Genomic DNA, 18,830 nt, shown 5'->3' on the forward strand with positions numbered 1-18,830 from the left:
TGTTCTCGTTGCACGCATAGACCGTTTGAAAAATTGTATACGAAAGTTGGCAGTATATAAACAAATAATTAGCTAAAAAAAATAAATAGTGCCAACGTATTTTTACAAAGTTTACCAGTGACAAATATCTAATTACAAATGCATTTGCATATGCATTCTTTTAAGTGCTGATACTATTCATATTTTGTATTCACAGCCATATACCACGGACATAAAAATGTAAATGTTTAATCTCCCCAATGTCTAAGAACATAAATCTCCCTATACAATAGTATTGACAGTTTGCTCTTTACAAACTATACTTGTTCTAGTAGTTGTCCACATTTTCATCTTATATCTAACAACGAAAAAAGGTTAATTTTTTCAAAAACTGTCTTTCCGAAGCAAGTTTTTGTTGGTAGATAGCCTATATACTGAAGAATATTTATCTCTATATACCATATGTGGTTTAAACAAATAAAAAACCTTTATGTCTTCTGTTATGTGAAATATTAAACGTTTTGACGTATTCTTAAAAAAGAATATAATATCATTTAAAATGAGATCATAATTAAAAAATAAAATTAGTAAACACAAAACATATCTACCTTATTTAACACTATAATTTTGTTTGCAGAGTTTAAAAACTGTACTTGTTGTGTAACTAAAATGCAAATCTTGTCTTTCAAATGTTCCATTATACACCTGAAATGAACGACAAGTTCAAATATATTTAAAGATACTTCAAATAACACTCAAATATTTACTTTTCAAATAAATGTTTTGCCACTGGAACATCAACAGCACTAAGTGGATCATCAAGAAGGAATATATCGGCATCGAGATATAATGCTCTACAAAGTATAAAAATATAACATCAGGATAAAATAAACATACAAAACAAATGCAACAAATATTGTTCAAGCATTAGATTTAAATCTATAGGTTGTAATCATTCTGCACAGATAATTTTATACCAGTTTTCATTTTACTCCTATGTGAAGTTGTTTGATTATAAGAAGTATTGCGAAATTAATAAGAGTTACTGTTTTGCTGAGAGAAAAAAGCAAACCTAATTATAATTGTATCGAATATATATATGTGGTAGAAGCTCAGATGTGATATTTTGTGATGAAAGTGGAGAAACGGGAGAAAATGTTAGTTACTATAACTGAAAGTCTGTACGACTGGGACACAAAGTAACAATGTAAAAATATTAACTGATATGACAGAAAAATTTGCATTTTTCGTGAAACACAATTATATTTTTAATTTTACAATATTTATATTTAAAATAAGCTTAGAATAAAGTACCATGAAAAACTTTACAATAAATTCAATATCACTGTATACACAGAGTAATGTAAATGTATGGTAAATGTTTCTTGTCAGTATTTAATGAATAATTCCAAGAACAATACAGTTATATATTACAAACACTTAAATGTTATGAATATGCATTTATCAGTAGAGTACATATATTGTTTTCGTTGATCTTTTTCTACTGTAATTGAAGTCAAAGAAACATATATTAAACCTTATTCTACCTTGCTAGATTAATTCTTGCCTTTTGTCCACCGCTCATTATCACTCCCCTCTCTCCCACAATAGTGAGATCACCTTTCGGAAATAAGCTTATATCCTGAAATTAGAAAAAATAAAAATTAAGGATATTTATATTCCACGTAATATGAATTGACAATATTTTTCAGACTAAACATAACTTCAGGTTAAACAGATACTCAAATAAATATAAGGAAATATAAATTAATTTTATATCATTAAATGTGATTATTATATGAGATCCGAGCAATGTGTAGCACTTTTCCCTTCTCTCATAAACTTTTGACATATTTTAACTAAATTCGTCACTCCACCCGTTATAACAACATCGCCAGGAAAAGAGATTAAATATCTCTTCAATAACTATCAAAATTTATAAATCTCCTTTAAAAATGTCAACATTCACCCATCCAAGCACTCATTCTCATACTGCAAGACTTAAATTTTACAATTAACGTCCGATTTCATCACATTATTTTGGTCCTGGGAACACCTTAACCTTCTCACCTGCTAAAGCAACCTTCACCTCTGACAACATTTAATCACATGACGTTTTATCCCAAGATGAATCTATAAAAACCCATATCCTCCCCCTTCAGGGGAGTCTCGTCGAATCTCTAGGCTGTGACAATTAGGAATAGACTGAGGAGCCGTTTCGCTGATTTCGCCTATACCAACTGCACGTTACGGATCTTGTCGCGACTTTTTATAATTTTGTACGCCGACGACATCAAGGATTGATTCGAACCTCCGAGGAAACATTAAAGAGGTATGATAATCAATCAGGTAAACTCTCTCTCGGCCCCCTACCTTGTATTCGGAAGTTAGAGAACAATGTCGATAGATTCTCAATGTTATATATTGTAATCGTCTATTTGTTATCTAATAAATCTTTGTTTTTCTTGTTAAATGGTGTCCTTTGGTCGTTTATTACCTACGCCTTACCGACAACCCCTCTCTCCTTCTCCTCTTGACCTGACAAAAAGAATCCCGAACCTTCGGGATCATAGAACGTAAACCAGCCATCCTCTAACAAGTGGGCAGGTTTAACCGACCAGTTGCCAACAAAAAGAGGTATGACCTTGTCCTAACTCCGGGCGACTACCCACAATTATATTAAGAGTAAAATCTAGATTATTTACATATTCTGATCAGTGGACACTCTTCATCTTAATTCGTTTCCAATTTAGAAATTTATCAATCAAAACTTTTATTTTACGATACATGAAAAGATATTAAACACTCAATATATTTGAATCTTTCCCATTATTATTTATAATAAAGACAGAACTGAGAAATTATAAACAAAACATTTGTTGAAATCATAGAACATAACTTATTAGAATAAATATTTAACTTAACAACACAGTTTTTTGATATGCTTTTCAGGAGTTCCTACTTCAGAACCAGAAGTGAGCATTCTAGTCATATCCATCGTAAAACAGTCAGATACGAGAGCACAGGTAAAGAGATATGATGTTTAACAGATTAAAGAAAACATCTTTATACGAACTTCTTAATCATTTCTTCGCCAGAAAATGGTGTTTCCAGTATCAGGCAGTCATTAAATTCTAAAGTAACTGTTACAATTTTAAATGGTCCCAGTCCGAATAATATACAAGGTTTGTTCAAAAAATAATGTCAGTGACTTTACTGTGAAGTGAATACACGTCAAAGTGCGCTCGGAGCAGTGGGGATCGGTAGAAGGAGGAGTCAGGTTACGGACACGCAGTCGCTCAATCGCCTCCGACCATCCGGAGAGTAAGGACAGGCATTTTTGTAAACCTTGTTTGGTCTCTTGTGCAAGCCGCGATGCATTGCTCGATTGAGCAAAGGATTGTCATCAAGAGACTCAAACGAAGGATCCATCGCGGACGATTGGAAACTTCACCATGACAACGCGCCTGCCCACGCTGCCATTCTTGTCACCCCCTTCCTGGCCAATTCTAAGGTTCCAACGGTTCCCCAGCCTTCCTACAGTCCTGACGTGACTCCCCCAACATCTTGTTCCTGCGCTTGAAAACTCCCATGATAGGACATCATTTCGGGACAGTTGACAAAGTCAAAGAAGCTTGTACCAAGGCTCTAAAGGACATTTCGGAAAAATGCCTACCGTGATGCTTTTGATGCCTGGAAATCTCACTGGAAGCGATGTAGCGACCGAGGAAAAGCCCACGTATTTTCAAATCTATTAATGTATTGTACCGATTGGATCAATAAATGTCTCCTAATCGACTCACTGACATTACTTTTCGGACAAACTTTGTATATTTATATTTACTGGTTTTAGTTTTAGTCAATGCTGCATCTTATTTTCTAATAGTCTATCAATTCTTTTTTCATAATATGAACTTCTCGATAGAGAAAAAATTTGAATTGTTGACTATTCAATACAATATGTCAATCATATTTCAGAACTGCAATCTGTAGTTTTAGAATGTTTTAAACTGCAGTCTGTGGTTTTACGTTAAGAAAGCCAAAGAAAACACGACTTTTATAGTATTGGTGATTGGATATCCTATTTTGACGTCTTATCTTACAGTAATTTTTTAATTTATCCACGTACTATGTAACCTGTATCACTGTAACAAGGTAACTTAACACGCGATAACAGACATTTACTGTTATCACGTGGTTAACTGAACGGCGAAATGGAGCATATGGTTTAACTTGCTATGTTTTCTATTCCGTTGCCTGTAAATTGTGTTTTCAACTACGCACTTCAGTTGTAATAAAATCTGGAATTTCATTAAGAATTTATTTATTTTTCAACAGAAAAACTACTATATATTGTAACTGATCCAATAATGTACAATATTCCATACATATATAGGATTACAGCTTCCAGCCAGTTTCAAAGTAAAATAACACCTAAAAGTATTATTAGATATAACTTAGACATTTCGAGGCCACAACAGAAGCGATATATTAGGTCAAAGTTTATACATTGTCCAGTAATTGGCATCAGAAACGTAAAACATAATGTATTGTTTCACACAGAGAATAATAAATTTTTTTCAAAAATAATGTCGCATGTTAAAAGTAAAATTAACAAACATTTAACAGAATAAGATGTTTTTGTAAAAATCAGTTGAAACTTTTAGCCTATTTTGAGTAAATTCAGAGACATTACAAATGAGCACAAATTCACAATTTATTTAGGTTTGCGTGTGGTAGAGTAGATGAAGAATCTTAACATTTTTACTGTCAACAGAGTTGAGATTTTCGATCTGAGTACAAATTTGGGTCCACCGGAGAATAAAATGTTTTACATCTCAGATATCTGGCATGCATAATATGGCAATAAAGAAGTTAAGTGCAATATTTAGAATTTTAAAAATAGTTACGTACAGTGATCCATAACAAAATATAAATTTGGATGGAAAATAATGAATACTGCGTGCTGTACAGCAGATAGTGCCAACTGAGCTACCCCTGCAATCTCTAGCAGAATGTTTGCCAATTATTCTCAATGAATCACTAATTTCATTAATACTGCATTTATTAGTTTTCTTTTAGTCATAATTATTCCAGTTATTTACAGCCTGCCTTTCATTGTGCATTCAAATATTCCAGTGTTCATCTGCTTATGTATTAATGTAAGGAGTAGATATTATGAGACTATAGCTTAAAAATGAAACTGTATAACTTCGTTTCACACATATCAAGACACAACGAAATTTTAATAACACTATAGAAAAACCTAAGCAAGCATTTGTTTAATAATAATTATAAGCAGTGTGTAATCTATCATACATGTGAAAAGCAGAACGTAGTAAGGCGCCATCTGCCGACATGTCCTAAGATGAGACTAGAGGAGATGAGACATTTAGAGGCCAGACGTGGCCAGACAGGAATTTTTCTCTCTCTAAGAACAAAGAACTTGAAGACGAATCAAAATTTAATATCTAACTGTTCAGTGTTTTATGTCACTAATTGTAACGTCGAATATCCTAATTAAACGTTAGCATTGTAAACAATTGGACCAAGTAGTACGAGTGAAGTTGATCTGGCATGAAACAAGACGAAAACGCTATATACATATTACATACAGTAATACCTCGACTTACGCTACCCCGACTTACGCGAACCCGGAGTTACGCGATTTTCAAATCTAGTCGATTCGTCTTTTGTTTGACCGCCACGCAACTCTTGATTACTCACTTCCCCCACACTATTGTTCAGCTTACATGTTCGGACATGTCGCGTGGAATCGACACATAAATAACACAAAATAAATTGTGGCTATTTCTGTGTTTGTTATATCTTGAGACTTGCGAGACTGTACTATGTCATCCAAACGAAGTAGAACTGATTCTTCTGCATCGAACAAGAAAAATAAACTTTATCTTTAGAATGTAAAGTTAACATTATTAAAGACTTCGATACAAAAATGAAAATTTGTGAATTGGCAAAGAAGTTTGATCTACCGGAATCGACGGTCAGAACAATTATAAAAGGTAAAGAAAAATTCTCGAAGCTGTGAAAACTTGACAGAAGGCCTCAGTTCAATTGAAAAGGGGTTACAAATTTTAGAAAATATAGACTCCAACGAAGATCGCATTTCTTCTACAGAACGAGAAATAAAAAAATTATTAGCATGCTACGAGGAAATTTTGCAAGAGAAAAAACAATCTTTGAGCCGTCAGACGAATTTGTTAGATTTTTTGAAGCCATCTACATCAAAATAACTTCGGTTTACGATTTTAATAATATAATTTGTTATACATATGTATTATCTCAGATTTTATTAAACATTTTTTTCTAAATTATTGTTTTCTTTAGTCTCCGGCCCCAATTAAAAATAATTTGTATGTATTTATATGCGAAATTATACCCCGACTTACGCGGTTATCGCTCGGTCCCATCTATCGCGTAAGTTCAGGGTATTACTGTACTGCACAAAGGATAGTAAAATTAAAACTGATAGAAATTTTGTCCAATATCTGTAAAACACAAGAGTCTGATTATTAAACATGAAATACACCAATACTGTTATTTCTATTATGGGAATAGGATTTGTTCTCTTCTGTACCTAAAATTTAACTTATCATTAACATAATTTATATCATTGATTAATTAAAAATGTTAAAAATTAAAAGTTTTCAATAATTAAAATAGTAAAATAGCACTTAAATAAAAAGTCAGATTGATTCCATTCAACACAAAATATATTTTTATTTCAGTTACAATTCAAAACTACTGATTATCATTAAATATATATTGCACAACTAATATCACAATATAATTATAATTACGATTGTTATGGCACTATGATAATACTTCGTACTTATAACGATGCTTTTACCAAAAATAAAACATTTTAAATAGTTTTTTATAATTTAATAAATAAACTAATCAATCTTACATTCATATTACTATCAATATTTTAACAGCTAGTTAATATAAGTAATTGTTATATTAAATATAAAAATATAATATAATTAAATATAAGTGAATGCTGAGCACATAAAAACTAATTTTTCTTTAATTAATTCTTAGTTGCTATCAAACAACCATTTCTCTTTGACAAATATAAGTACCAAAATTGTTGATAATAAAAAGATAAGAACAGTTGATTACCTTGTCTAGAGCAGTTATATGCAAGACATTTCTGTATTTTTCTTCTTCGTATTCTTCTCCAAACAAGATATTTTCTCTGATAGTTTCGTTGAATACCCAAGCTTCTTGAGAAGCATAAGCAATTTTTCCTTTCACTATCACTTCACCAGAAGTAACAGGAATTTCTCCCAAAATGGACATTAATAAAGATGTCTAATAAAATAAATAAATCGTTTGATTATTTGATATGAAAATCCTTGTATAAATAATGTAAGTACGGGATGTAACTAGAAAATAACGAAACTAAAGCTAAAACTTTAAATCTTGAATAGTGTATCCACTTTAGTTGTGTTTCCCTTGAATGTATGAACTATCTGTTTGTACACAGCGCTGCATTCGAAACATCCACTGATCATAACAGTTCTGCAGGTGATCATCTTTAAGGCTAAACAAGAATTTCTGTCGTTTTTCCTTGACAGCAGAAACCGATTCAAAACGGTGTCCCTTCAGAGCTGCCTTGATTTTAGGAAAAAATTAGGAGTCACACGGACTTAGGTGAGGCAAAAACGATGAATGTTCAAGTAGTGTGACTACCTCCTTGGCCAATAAATGCTTCACTGACAGACAGGAATGGGCTGGTGCTTTCTCCTGATGCAGGATAAAACCATTTTACCACAAGTATGGCTGCTTTCTTCTGACCCTTTCTTGCAAGGATTCCATAACTTCTTCCTTGTTGTATAGGTTTACAATTTGTTCCACTTTTTGCACATTTTCCTCGGTTTTTGACTTGCTGGGCTATCCAGAACGTTCATCATCAATCACTACCTTTCGGCCCTCAGAAAATTTTCTGTGCCATTTGAACACACGTGCACAAGAAAGACATTGCGTTTCTGTAGGCTTTACATAGCAGGTGCAAAGATTCAGCAGCAGTTATTTTTAATTTCACCAAAAATTTCAGGGTTGATACGCTGCTTGTCTTTCAAGCTGGCCATTTTTTTGACACGTGCTAACAACACGTCTACTCGCAGCAGGCACTCACATCAATCTAATGGCGATAGCAAGTTGAGACCTGCTGTGCTTGTTCTAACTTTTTCACGTTACCCGTTGGTCGTTTACCCGCCTATTCACTTTGACCCACGTGCGACTATAGCTTGTAGGAAATCACGGTTTTCGTTATTTTTTAGCCACACAATGTACTCTACATAAGCATTTAAAAGGGATATAAATATTAGCGTTAGTATATATTCCTATTATCAACTGTTTTTATTGTACATCAGATGTTTACTAGAGCAGTTATACAAAATATACTATCAATTTATAGCTCAAACCTCACATTCAGCTTTTTCTTTGCATTTATCCATTAAGAAAACTTTTAAAGAATATTTAGGAAGTTGATCATAATCGAATTTAAATAATACATGCAGGATATTGTTGTGCCAGCGTTACAAGTATTCATAAATGTGTGCTTGACCTATGTCTTAAGGAAACTGCCATTTATGTATAAAAAAAAAGAGTTAACCAGTAGAATTAAATATTCAACTGTTATTAATAATGTAAAGATATTAAATTAAAATTATATATAAGGTCTGTCCACGTAAATTTACAGCAAATACTACTTTATTTCAGAACTTCTTCATCAATAGGAACAATTTCCTAGTTTAAAAAGAACAACATGAACAATAACATGAACAAATTAATAAAATCCATCGTTATTATTATTATTATAAAGTATTGGGATACTTAGATTATCCATAACATGTATTTATAAACTAATTCTGCATCAAAACAGAGAACAAAGATATAGCAACTTGTTGGGTTTCTGATTATGCCTAAAAAGCATATTTAAATTAAATGTGTTACATAACAAATATTTTAAATTGTAATTTTAAATGCACCTGTATCCAGTTACAGGCGTAACTTCACTTGTAAGAAATCAGCATTTTGTTACTGAAGCTATTTGTTATTAGATATTTTCTTTTTACGTGTTAAAATCAAATCAAAATAAAACGTGAAAAGCTAAAATGATTTAAACAAGATAATTAAGTATAAAAATTTTTAAATTAATTTGATTTCAAATAGATAAATTCTTATAATACTATAATATTTTATTAATAAATGTAAACATTTTACATTCACATAGCATATAATTAAATTAAAATATAAAACTGAAAAGGAACATATTTACCTTTCCCGATCCAACAGTACCTATAACAGTTAATAATTCTCCAGGCTGTACATTTAAAGATATCTCACTCAATGAAGGCTGGGATTTCTTTTAACAGAATAACGTAAATAAATTATATGCAAAAAATGTTCATCTTTAAGAATTAGAAATAATACACTATTGATTAATTTATAATAATATAAATATTATATTATTTTTTAAAAAATTGTTAAAAAGATATAAATTATAAAAGTAATTAGTTTACAATGTTTTTATGTGAATTAAATGTAAACTGCCATAAGAATTGAGTGCACTATAAAAGTTTTTTAATCTATAAAAACAAAATACAGTGACAGTCTTAGAAGCTAAAGTCTTGAAGAATAACGATGACATTGTTGAGAGTAAATATCTGACAAGTAAAAAAAAAATTATGCGATCAGTTTTCATTACAGTAAACTTGATGTAAGACGTAAAATAAATTGAAAATTTCAATATTCTAAAATCCGTGGAGAAATTTGAGATAATATGCATGCTTTCATAAATACAACTATTGAATCACGGAGTTTACACTTAAAACTTGTAAATTTTTATATGGAAGATTCTCCAAATAATCGAACCGTGTTGTACAAGAAATATCTTTAATTTTCCAACTGTGTTAAGGAGAAACAACGTTTTATGAAGTATACGTGTATTTCAAAATCTTCAATGAAGAATTTAACGATATTTGTTTAAAAGTGCAACTTATCTTCTTTTGAAGTAGAAGGAAACATGATATATTATATAGAATATTTATAAAATTTATAATTAAATCAATGGAATCGGTATATTTGTATAAGGTAAAAAGATTGTACATTTAAAACAAGATAAAATTTAAAAAAGTTTAACCTTTTAGCACTGGACAATCTTTATTATCGTAAAAAGTATTAAATAAGCTTCTTTCTCGTTAAAAGATTGTGGTAGTCTGCACTATTTTATTAAGTTTCATCCAAAATTAGTAACAAAGACACTTTTTCGCAGTTTCTGTTTTCGAGAATTTTAAAATTTTTGACGTTTACCTTGATTAAATATACAACCTTTTCACCTTATATATATATATTTATATTACTATAAGCTATTTAATATAAATGTTTTGCTGTACAGTAGATATTATTACGAATTTAGTCTCTGTTATCCAAAAAACTTTTGGTAGACTAATCTCACAGCAATATGGTTGGCAAATTGATTTTATTTAGAACTACATCATATGCATTTCGGGTTGGTCCAATTTGTTCCAACCCCTCCTCAGTGCTAAAACAAATAATCAAAAAGTTTTTAGAACACGACATCAATGTATGGCAATAACTAGTTTAAAAAAAGGGAGACTTACAATATACGTTGGTGTAAATTACAACATAGGATTATATTTAAATACGTTAGTGGGAGGGCAAACCTTCTTCACCTTGATTGGTATCCTAAAAATACAATCTTTGTATAGCCTACATCATATTAATGTATGGCTAAATTAAATAAACATTGCAAACAACACTTATACTCACAAACCATAAAAATTATTTTCTCCACAGATGTATAATAACACTCCAAAAGCAGTAAATGATTATAAATAAGCTGACAAACAAATGTATAGGTATAATGCATTCACGATGCATAAAATACATTAACAAACTTTACAAAGATTGTTAAAAAATAACGACACTATTAGTTCACGTATACCAGTTTGAATTTTATTACAATAATAATCAGTGGTGGCATCCTATTACTTATTAACTTATTTTAGCTCCATGTATTAAATTGTACCAGCGATAATCAATTTCCATACCTTTCGAGTTATTAATTAAATTATTATTTTTTGGTTTCTTATTTCTAGATGTAATTTGAATTTTCTTTTATACATATATTTTTCAACATACAAAAGTTTTATATTATTTCAGTTAACGTTACAATTATTATTATTTGTGTGGTTGAACCACAGGGAATTACTGTACTTGAGTCTGATGGCAGCTTCATGTTCTTCAACTCTTACTTCTAACACATGCCCGGTTTCACCATTATACACACACGGATTTTGACAATCGCATTTATGTTTATATACAACACCGGCTTTTTAAATTCCTACTATTAGTTCACACTATCCCTATATATACAGTTTATATATATATATCTTGTTCAAATTTTCAATCGTTAATAAAATAATTTTTATTCCTCCACTCATGTTCAAATACATTTTTTAAAACTTGTAGTGGCTGACACTTGATGTTAATAGTTTTTCAAATATTAATTCATTAATTAAACTTAATTATTGGTTAATATTACCTGTGGTATTGAAGATGGCGACAGAAAAATTTTTTCCCTAGATACTAGACGGCGACGGGGAATTTTTCCCTAGATACTAGACGGCGACAGGGAAATTTCCTTTCCCTACGTTCGAGATGGCCGCGTTTCCGGTAACCTCGAATCAGATTCTCGAGTGATAATCTCGAATCAGATTATCCAGTGATAATCTAGAAGCAGATTAACAATGGATAATCTCGAAGTAGAATACCGAGTGATCTAAATGTTAGGGGGCGTACCCGTACTATCTGTCGCATTATGCAAATTAATAAATTAATAAATTTTCGGCCCACCAGTGGCCGAGTGGTCTCCGTTGCCGCTCATCGGTAGTGACCGGACCCTGAACACTGGAAAGTTCGGTCGTGGTTTCGCGCCGCGACTCGGACAGGCTGGCTGGCAGGGCCGGCCATCGGGGGGGTGCGGCGGATGCTACGCACCGGGGCCCCGCGATTGAGGGGGCCCCAACATTATCAAGAATGCAGTATTTTTAGTAATTTTTCTGAAGTAATTAATGTATTAGCAAGAACAAAATCACGCTTTAAATAAACATGCATTAATATATGTTCGTGTTTGTAAATTTTTTTATTTTAGAAAAACATTTGGGCCCAAATAGTTTCTTGCACCCGGGCCCCTTTATCGAGAAGGCCGGCCCTGCTGGCTGCTAGGAGTTTTCCGGGTTTCATCCTAGCCAATAACGACTGAATAGGAGGCCAGTTTTTCATAAAAGTCCTCCCGGAAGGCACTATCTCCCACGCGCGTTTAGGCCGTTCGATATACGGCTGGCTCTTCGGTCGCGTAGCGATCATATACACACGTCTAGTCGGAGAAAGAGCCTTTATGAGCTAAAATCTTCATATCAAACACCAGTAGAAAATAGAGAAAAGAATAAATTTTCCTGTCGCCGTTTAGTTTCTAGGGAAAAAAATTGACCTGTCGCCATCTTCGATACCACGGGTAACATTAACCTAATTATTAATAATTTAAATAGAGTTTTAGCAGTTTGTAATGAAAATCGAAATCAACAGGCAGTAGCTCAATCAGTAAAATGCAAGGATTTCAATATTTTTCACGTGAAGGTGAAGAATGCGAGTTCAATTCTTGCGAAAATCAATAGTTTTTTGAAAATTTTTGCTTTAAGTAGACGTTTTATCCAAATGATTTTCGAGACTGAGTTAGCAGTTGTGGCTTAGTGGCTAGAATGAAGGATTTTCTCAAAAAATAAAATTGAAGAAATTTTATGCTTTGGGTTCAATTTCGATTTCTCTTTCTATTTTGCCACTTAATATTGTGATTCTGTCATATGTATATACATATTTATATTAATTGTAAATATTTAATAAAAAGTAACTAAAATAAAATTTTTCTTTGTTGACCTAAGTAGGAATTGACTTAAAAATTTTTTTAATATATATACTACTTGTTTTAAACAATCTAACTTATTATTACTACTTTTATTAATATATCTACAAATATTCTGTGAAAATTTATTGGTCAAAGAACCGAAATAATATAAAAATGTTGTATGTTGAAAAAGATATGCATAAAAGAAAATTCAAAGAACATCTAGAAATAAGAAACCAAAAAAAATAATAATTTAATTAATAACTCGAAAGGTATGGAAATCGATTATCGCTGGTACAATTTAACACATGGCCCTATAATAAGTTAATAAGTAATAGGATGTCACCACGTGATTATTATTGTAATAAAATTCAACCTGGTATACGTGAACTAATAGTGTCGTTATTTTTTAACAATCTTTGTAAAGTTTGTTAATGTATTTTATGCATCGTGAATGCATTATACCTATACATTTGTTTGTCAGCTTATTTATAATCATTTACTGCTTTTGGAGTGTTATTATACATCTGTGGAGAAAATATTTTTTATGGTTAGTGAGTATAAGTGTTGTTTGCAATGTTTATTTAATTTAGCCATACATTAATATGATGTAGGCTATACAAAGATTGTATTTTTAGGATACCAATCAAGGTGAAGAAGGTTTGCCCTCCCACTAACGTATTTAAATATAATTCCTATGTTGTAATTTACACCAACGTATATTGTAAGTCTCCCTTTTTTTAAACTAGTTATTGCCATACATTGATGTCGTGTTCTAAAAACTTTTTGATTATTTGTTTTAGCACTGAGGAGGGGTTGGAACAAATTGGACCAACCCGAAATACATATGATGTAGTTCTAAATAAAATTAATTTGCCAACCATATTGCTGTGAGATTAGTCTACCAAAAGTTTTTTGGATTACAGAGACAAAATTCGTAATAATACTATAAGCTAATACTTATTAAATAGTGCTGAACTCTACCAAGTAAAGTTAATTTTTCAGATTTTTTAAAATAGTAGTGATGTCTTACTTTTTTCCATGTAGCTGTAACGTTATTCATCCATATTCCATATTCTGTTGAATTTTCTATTTCTCTCACAATTTCGATGACATTGGTGTCTTTTTCATGAAGGAGAAGGAATTCCTAACGAAAAAATCGATACATCTTATAAGGAGTATTAAGCCTATGTCCCCTACAGGTTTTAACCCTAAAGTACAGTCACTGTATTTTTTACATTGGGAGTAACTGGTGTGACACTGTCATACGATGTTAAAAATAATGTAAAATGGAAACAATACATAATATTTGTGCTTACTTAGAAAATACGTGCTTTACTTCGAGTTTGCACGACTGTGTATTGCAATAGGATTGTAACAGTGCTGGAACAAAAGAAGCAATCTTTGCAGTTGTTAGGTATAGAACAGGCAATCCATACATCTGATGGTCGCTGTTTTACATATATATATATACATACAAGAAAGACTTTGACAGTACAAGAAATGTTTAGCTGGCAAAAAAAGAGTGTAACGGAAAGGGAAAGGGAAGAAGGAAGGATTGGAGATAGATGTTAGAGAAAGGTAGGATCACTGTGAACATCGTACTGTACATATGGCTACAGCATCCTGTATATTTGATGTCGGCAGTTTTTAGGCCGTAGTCCCCCGAAGGGTCTAAAAATACCCGGGTGTAGCGAACATTAATGATTGAGTGCTGCCACGAATAGCTAAGTGTTCAATTTAGTGATGATCACTTGTATCAAGTGATCATTAGTAGAAAGACTTATAACTACTTAATTCTAATAAAACTAAACATGATCACAGATCTTAATACTACTTAACAGCTACACAGAATGCAAAAAAACAAACACAACGACAGACAAGACCAGAAAAACGGAAAAACAAAAGACAACAAGCAAGAATCCAATTTTGTTTTGTTTGTCTTTTTTTTTTGCTATTTCTAAATTTAACTTACCTATTAAATGAAATATCCTACCACAACCTAAAAAGAATCTAACCAGACAACAATAGCTAACAAACTCTAATCTAATTTAACCTGACTGGAAACTAAGCTGAGTCCCTAATCTAACATACAACTAAGTCTAACTTAATCTAACTGAATTTAGATTGAAAAATAAGACAGAAAATAAGAATTAAAATACAAAGCTGAAAGGCAGCTATATACCGACAGTTGAAAGAAAGCAAGAGAAAGCTAATTGCAATCTGTGCCCCCAGAGTGAATGCTCTCAAGAGCCCCACTAAGGAATATGAATGCGGGTAGATGATGGAACATTGTACACATGTAAACGAGTTCGTCTGGATAGCATAGCCAGTTGTACCTTTCAAGTCTAGCAACTCTAATTAAACTATCTCTAATGTGATTGTATCTATTGCAGTGAAAACTATGTGAAGTGGTGTTTGGTCTTCCTGAATACCACAATTGCATTGTGGATTGTCCCCAAGGTTAAACCTATGCAAGTATTGCTTAAAGTTGCCATGTCCTCTAGGTAGCTGAGTAAGGTTGTAACTAGGGTAAAAGTGGTGATGAATTGCAGTAGTGTCAACCTTGGAAATAGAACTTTAGATGAGCCTACCAGTGGTGCCATGATCCCAGCTGTCTTGCCAGAGAATGAAGATTTGCTTCTTGACGTGATTGTTGATGTATGAAGTAGGAATGTAACTGAAAGTACTAGTGACTGAAGACTTTTCAGCTTGTTTTACAAGACGGTCAGCAATCTCATTGCCGAGAATCCCGTGTCTCGGGACTCATTGGAAATCTATTCTAATGTTTTCTAAGTTTTTGAGGATGTGGTCTATGAGATGGACGAGTTTTGAGCGACTATCAGGCTTTGAAATCCTGTGTAAAGTTGCTCTACTGTCAGAATAAATGCGATAGTGTAAATAGTGTCTTTTGTCCTTCATATGCCTAATGTAAATTAAGCTCATATAAATAGCTAAAATTTCTGCCTGTGCTATTGAGCAGTGTGAACCTAGACAGAAGCATGCATTGTGAAGCTCGCGGCCTATGTCAGAGTAAATTACAAAAGCGGCACCATTTTCTCACCCATCTTGGAACCATCAGTGTGTATCCTAAACATGGGATGATCACCTGGATCTTCAAAGTAAATATCAGGGGCAAGCGGGTGGGAGGGTGGTAATTGTAAGTCAGGAGAGTAGTCGATGCTAAATTTTTGATATCATCGATATCAAAAATTCAGGTCGATTGGGTCAGATTGGAGGAATCATACCTACTCTATTTAGATTGTTGACATCCGAGTCACTATAAACTTGCCAGGGTAAGATGACAATATATTCCTGCCAAATAATGTGTTTAATTTCTAACTCGATATGAGTCAACCTCGACACTAACAAATGGGCACTAGTGGGTGCTGTCGTATAAGCCTTACAAATGTGGAGAGCTGCAATTCTTTGAAGAGATAAGTTTTTTATAGTTATGTACTTTGGCAGCCACGTGGCCTCAGACCACTATGGCCACATGGCCCCAGACATTGAGGAGTGCTAGCTGAATTGAACATGTAATAAGCTTAGTAGCATTAGGGCCAAGGTCCCGTGTTTTCCTAGCAATAGTAGTGAAGACGTTGGCTGTGATTTTACGTTTGTTTATGATTTATTTAATTAATACGGATTGTGAAGTAAAATCTTTTGTCAAAAATAACATTTAAATATTTAATTTCCATTGTTTGATGTATTCCGTGAGCACATATTTTCGAGTCTATTTTCTATTTTAACCTATTTCAATTTAATTTCGAAAGGTAAGCTTCCTGACAAGGTAAGGTGTTCCTGCCAACTATCATGTTTTTGCATTTCTCTGTGTTAATGGGTTGCCTGTGCTTTATACTCCACTGGGGAATGTTATTTAGAATGTTGTTGCATATGTCCTGTGCGGCACGGTATATCTACTTGGGGGCAATAGAACCTATTCTTTTGTATGCTGCGCCAATCTGGGCAGCGGCCACCCAAACTATGTACATTCAACGCAAGCTCCTAAAGGCACAGAGGATTGCCGCTCTACGTATTTGTAGAGCTTACAGAACGGCCTACTTCAGCCTTGCTTGTCATCGCGGGCCTCCTTCCAGTGTATATTAAAGCCAAAATGGCCAGGTTGATCTGGAATATCTGTAACAATATGAATGGCGAAGTTTCCAACAGCAGCAATAGTCATAATAACATCCTTTCTGTTTTCCCTGACCAATTAAAGAACGACATTGCCAACTTTGGTATCGAGAACAATCGAGGCAAATTCCAACTATTATGACGACTATCCTACTCTCGGTGATAACTACTTAAGTGAAAATGTTGACAGCGACATTTCCATCTATACTGATGGGTCGAAGAATCTCACAGAGGTTGGGGCAGCTTTCATACTTTACCATCATAACACTGGCACCACGCACAGATCTGCTTTCAAGCTGGGCCCACACTACACTGTGCCGCAGGCGGAAATCCTCGCCATTGTCAAGGCGATGGATCATGTTTATTCTGATTGGTTTCCTCGCAACAAAACAATTACCATCTACACTGACAGCATGACGGCCCTCAATTCCATCTTCAGTCCCCATAATAGGGGTGAAAACATTGGGCAAATCCATCGCTATCTTAGCACCAATAGCCACAAGCATGTGATTTCTTTTAGGTGGGTCCGTGGACACACTGGTGTACCTGGGAATGAGGCAGCTGATCGGCTGGCCAAACAAGCCGCTGCTTCCGGCCTTATTCCTTGCTACAACAAGATTCCTGCTTCGAAAATCAAGCAATGGACTTGGGAACTCGCTCTTAGTCAATGGCAAGAAGAATGGGATAACGGGTCTACAGGCAGATTAACGCACACCTTTATCCCAAACGTTAAGGAAAGACTTAAATGGAAACACCTTGTGCCTACCTTTTCCATGACCCAGTTAATTACTGGACATGGAAATTTCAACAGCTATTTAAAAAAGTTTCATCTTAAAGACATGGACATCTGCCCCTGCGACAGTGCTTCAATCCAAGACAGTCAGCATTATCTATGGGACTGTGAATTTTTCACACAGGAGAGAGTCAGACTCATGGAGCACGTGCTCCATGTCCTTACAGCAGATTTATGGAAGACCCGAACACTTATAAATATCTCATCAATTTTCTGGATACAACAGCAGCACTCAACCCACCATGTGACTAACAGTCTGCTAGAAATGATTGATCAGCTGGCTAACTTTTTCTCCCCGGCAATTGTTCCAGGCTCCCATTGGTTATGCTGCTCTATTAGCTGTCGCTGCATGTACTCAGACTGTTCCTTCATTGTGTAACAGGGTATGTAGCACAGGGTAAGTTGTTATCCCTTGTGCAAACGTGCTAGTCTACTCTTGCTATCTGTGTATCCTGTACGTGTAATACACAAGCGTGATTTTGCTGTATTGTACATATCTTGTTTCTTAGCCATGTTTTGTTGTATCTTTATATGTATACATTTTATGTACTGGCCGTTTTCTGGCGCGCATCAATGTATTTCGGTCAATTCTCTATTGTGTGTTATGTATTGTTATGCTTTCTGTTACTGTGAGGCAGGCGCCATGTACTCTTACCTTTCTCACCTTTATATCCCACTTTGCCCCATTTTCATCCCCTATCCTTCATCTCCCTCACTCCCATTTCACCAACTTTTCCCTCCCAACCTCCAGGTCGTACCTATGAGTGAAACCTAGAGGCACCCCCCCTTTCTTTTCAATTAAATGTAAATGTAAATGTAAATGCATATGTCCTGTAAGCATTCACTGTTGTTGTGTGAAGCTAGGCTAATTGTGTCATTCGTATAGCCCTGTATGTGGCAGCCAGGAGGCAGGGTCTCACATAAGTGAAGAGTAGAGTTATAGGCTATGCCAGAGACCAGGACAAG

General features: G+C 33.6%; 1 protein-coding gene across 1 annotated transcript in view; it reads right to left on the bottom strand.

Annotated features, from left to right (window-relative positions):
- The window catches only part of LOC136977279 (ATP-binding cassette sub-family C member 4-like), a 62,732-nt gene that overhangs the window by 23,216 nt on the left and 20,686 nt on the right, over positions 1-18,830 (bottom strand). The window contains exons 8-13 of the mRNA XM_067272742.1: positions 13,971-14,084; positions 9,290-9,376; positions 7,126-7,317; positions 1,527-1,621; positions 747-833; positions 588-684 (exon numbers count right to left, since the gene is read on the bottom strand). Coding sequence (XP_067128843.1) covers positions 588-684; positions 747-833; positions 1,527-1,621; positions 7,126-7,317; positions 9,290-9,376; positions 13,971-14,084 — 672 coding nt within the window. The remainder of the gene's footprint in view (positions 1-587; positions 685-746; positions 834-1,526; positions 1,622-7,125; positions 7,318-9,289; positions 9,377-13,970; positions 14,085-18,830) is intronic.

Source organism: Centruroides vittatus, unplaced genomic scaffold (genome assembly GCF_030686945.1).
Source record: "Centruroides vittatus isolate TY-2023 unplaced genomic scaffold, ASM3068694v2 contig_453, whole genome shotgun sequence".
Classification (NCBI taxonomy): domain Eukaryota; kingdom Metazoa; phylum Arthropoda; class Arachnida; order Scorpiones; family Buthidae; genus Centruroides; species Centruroides vittatus.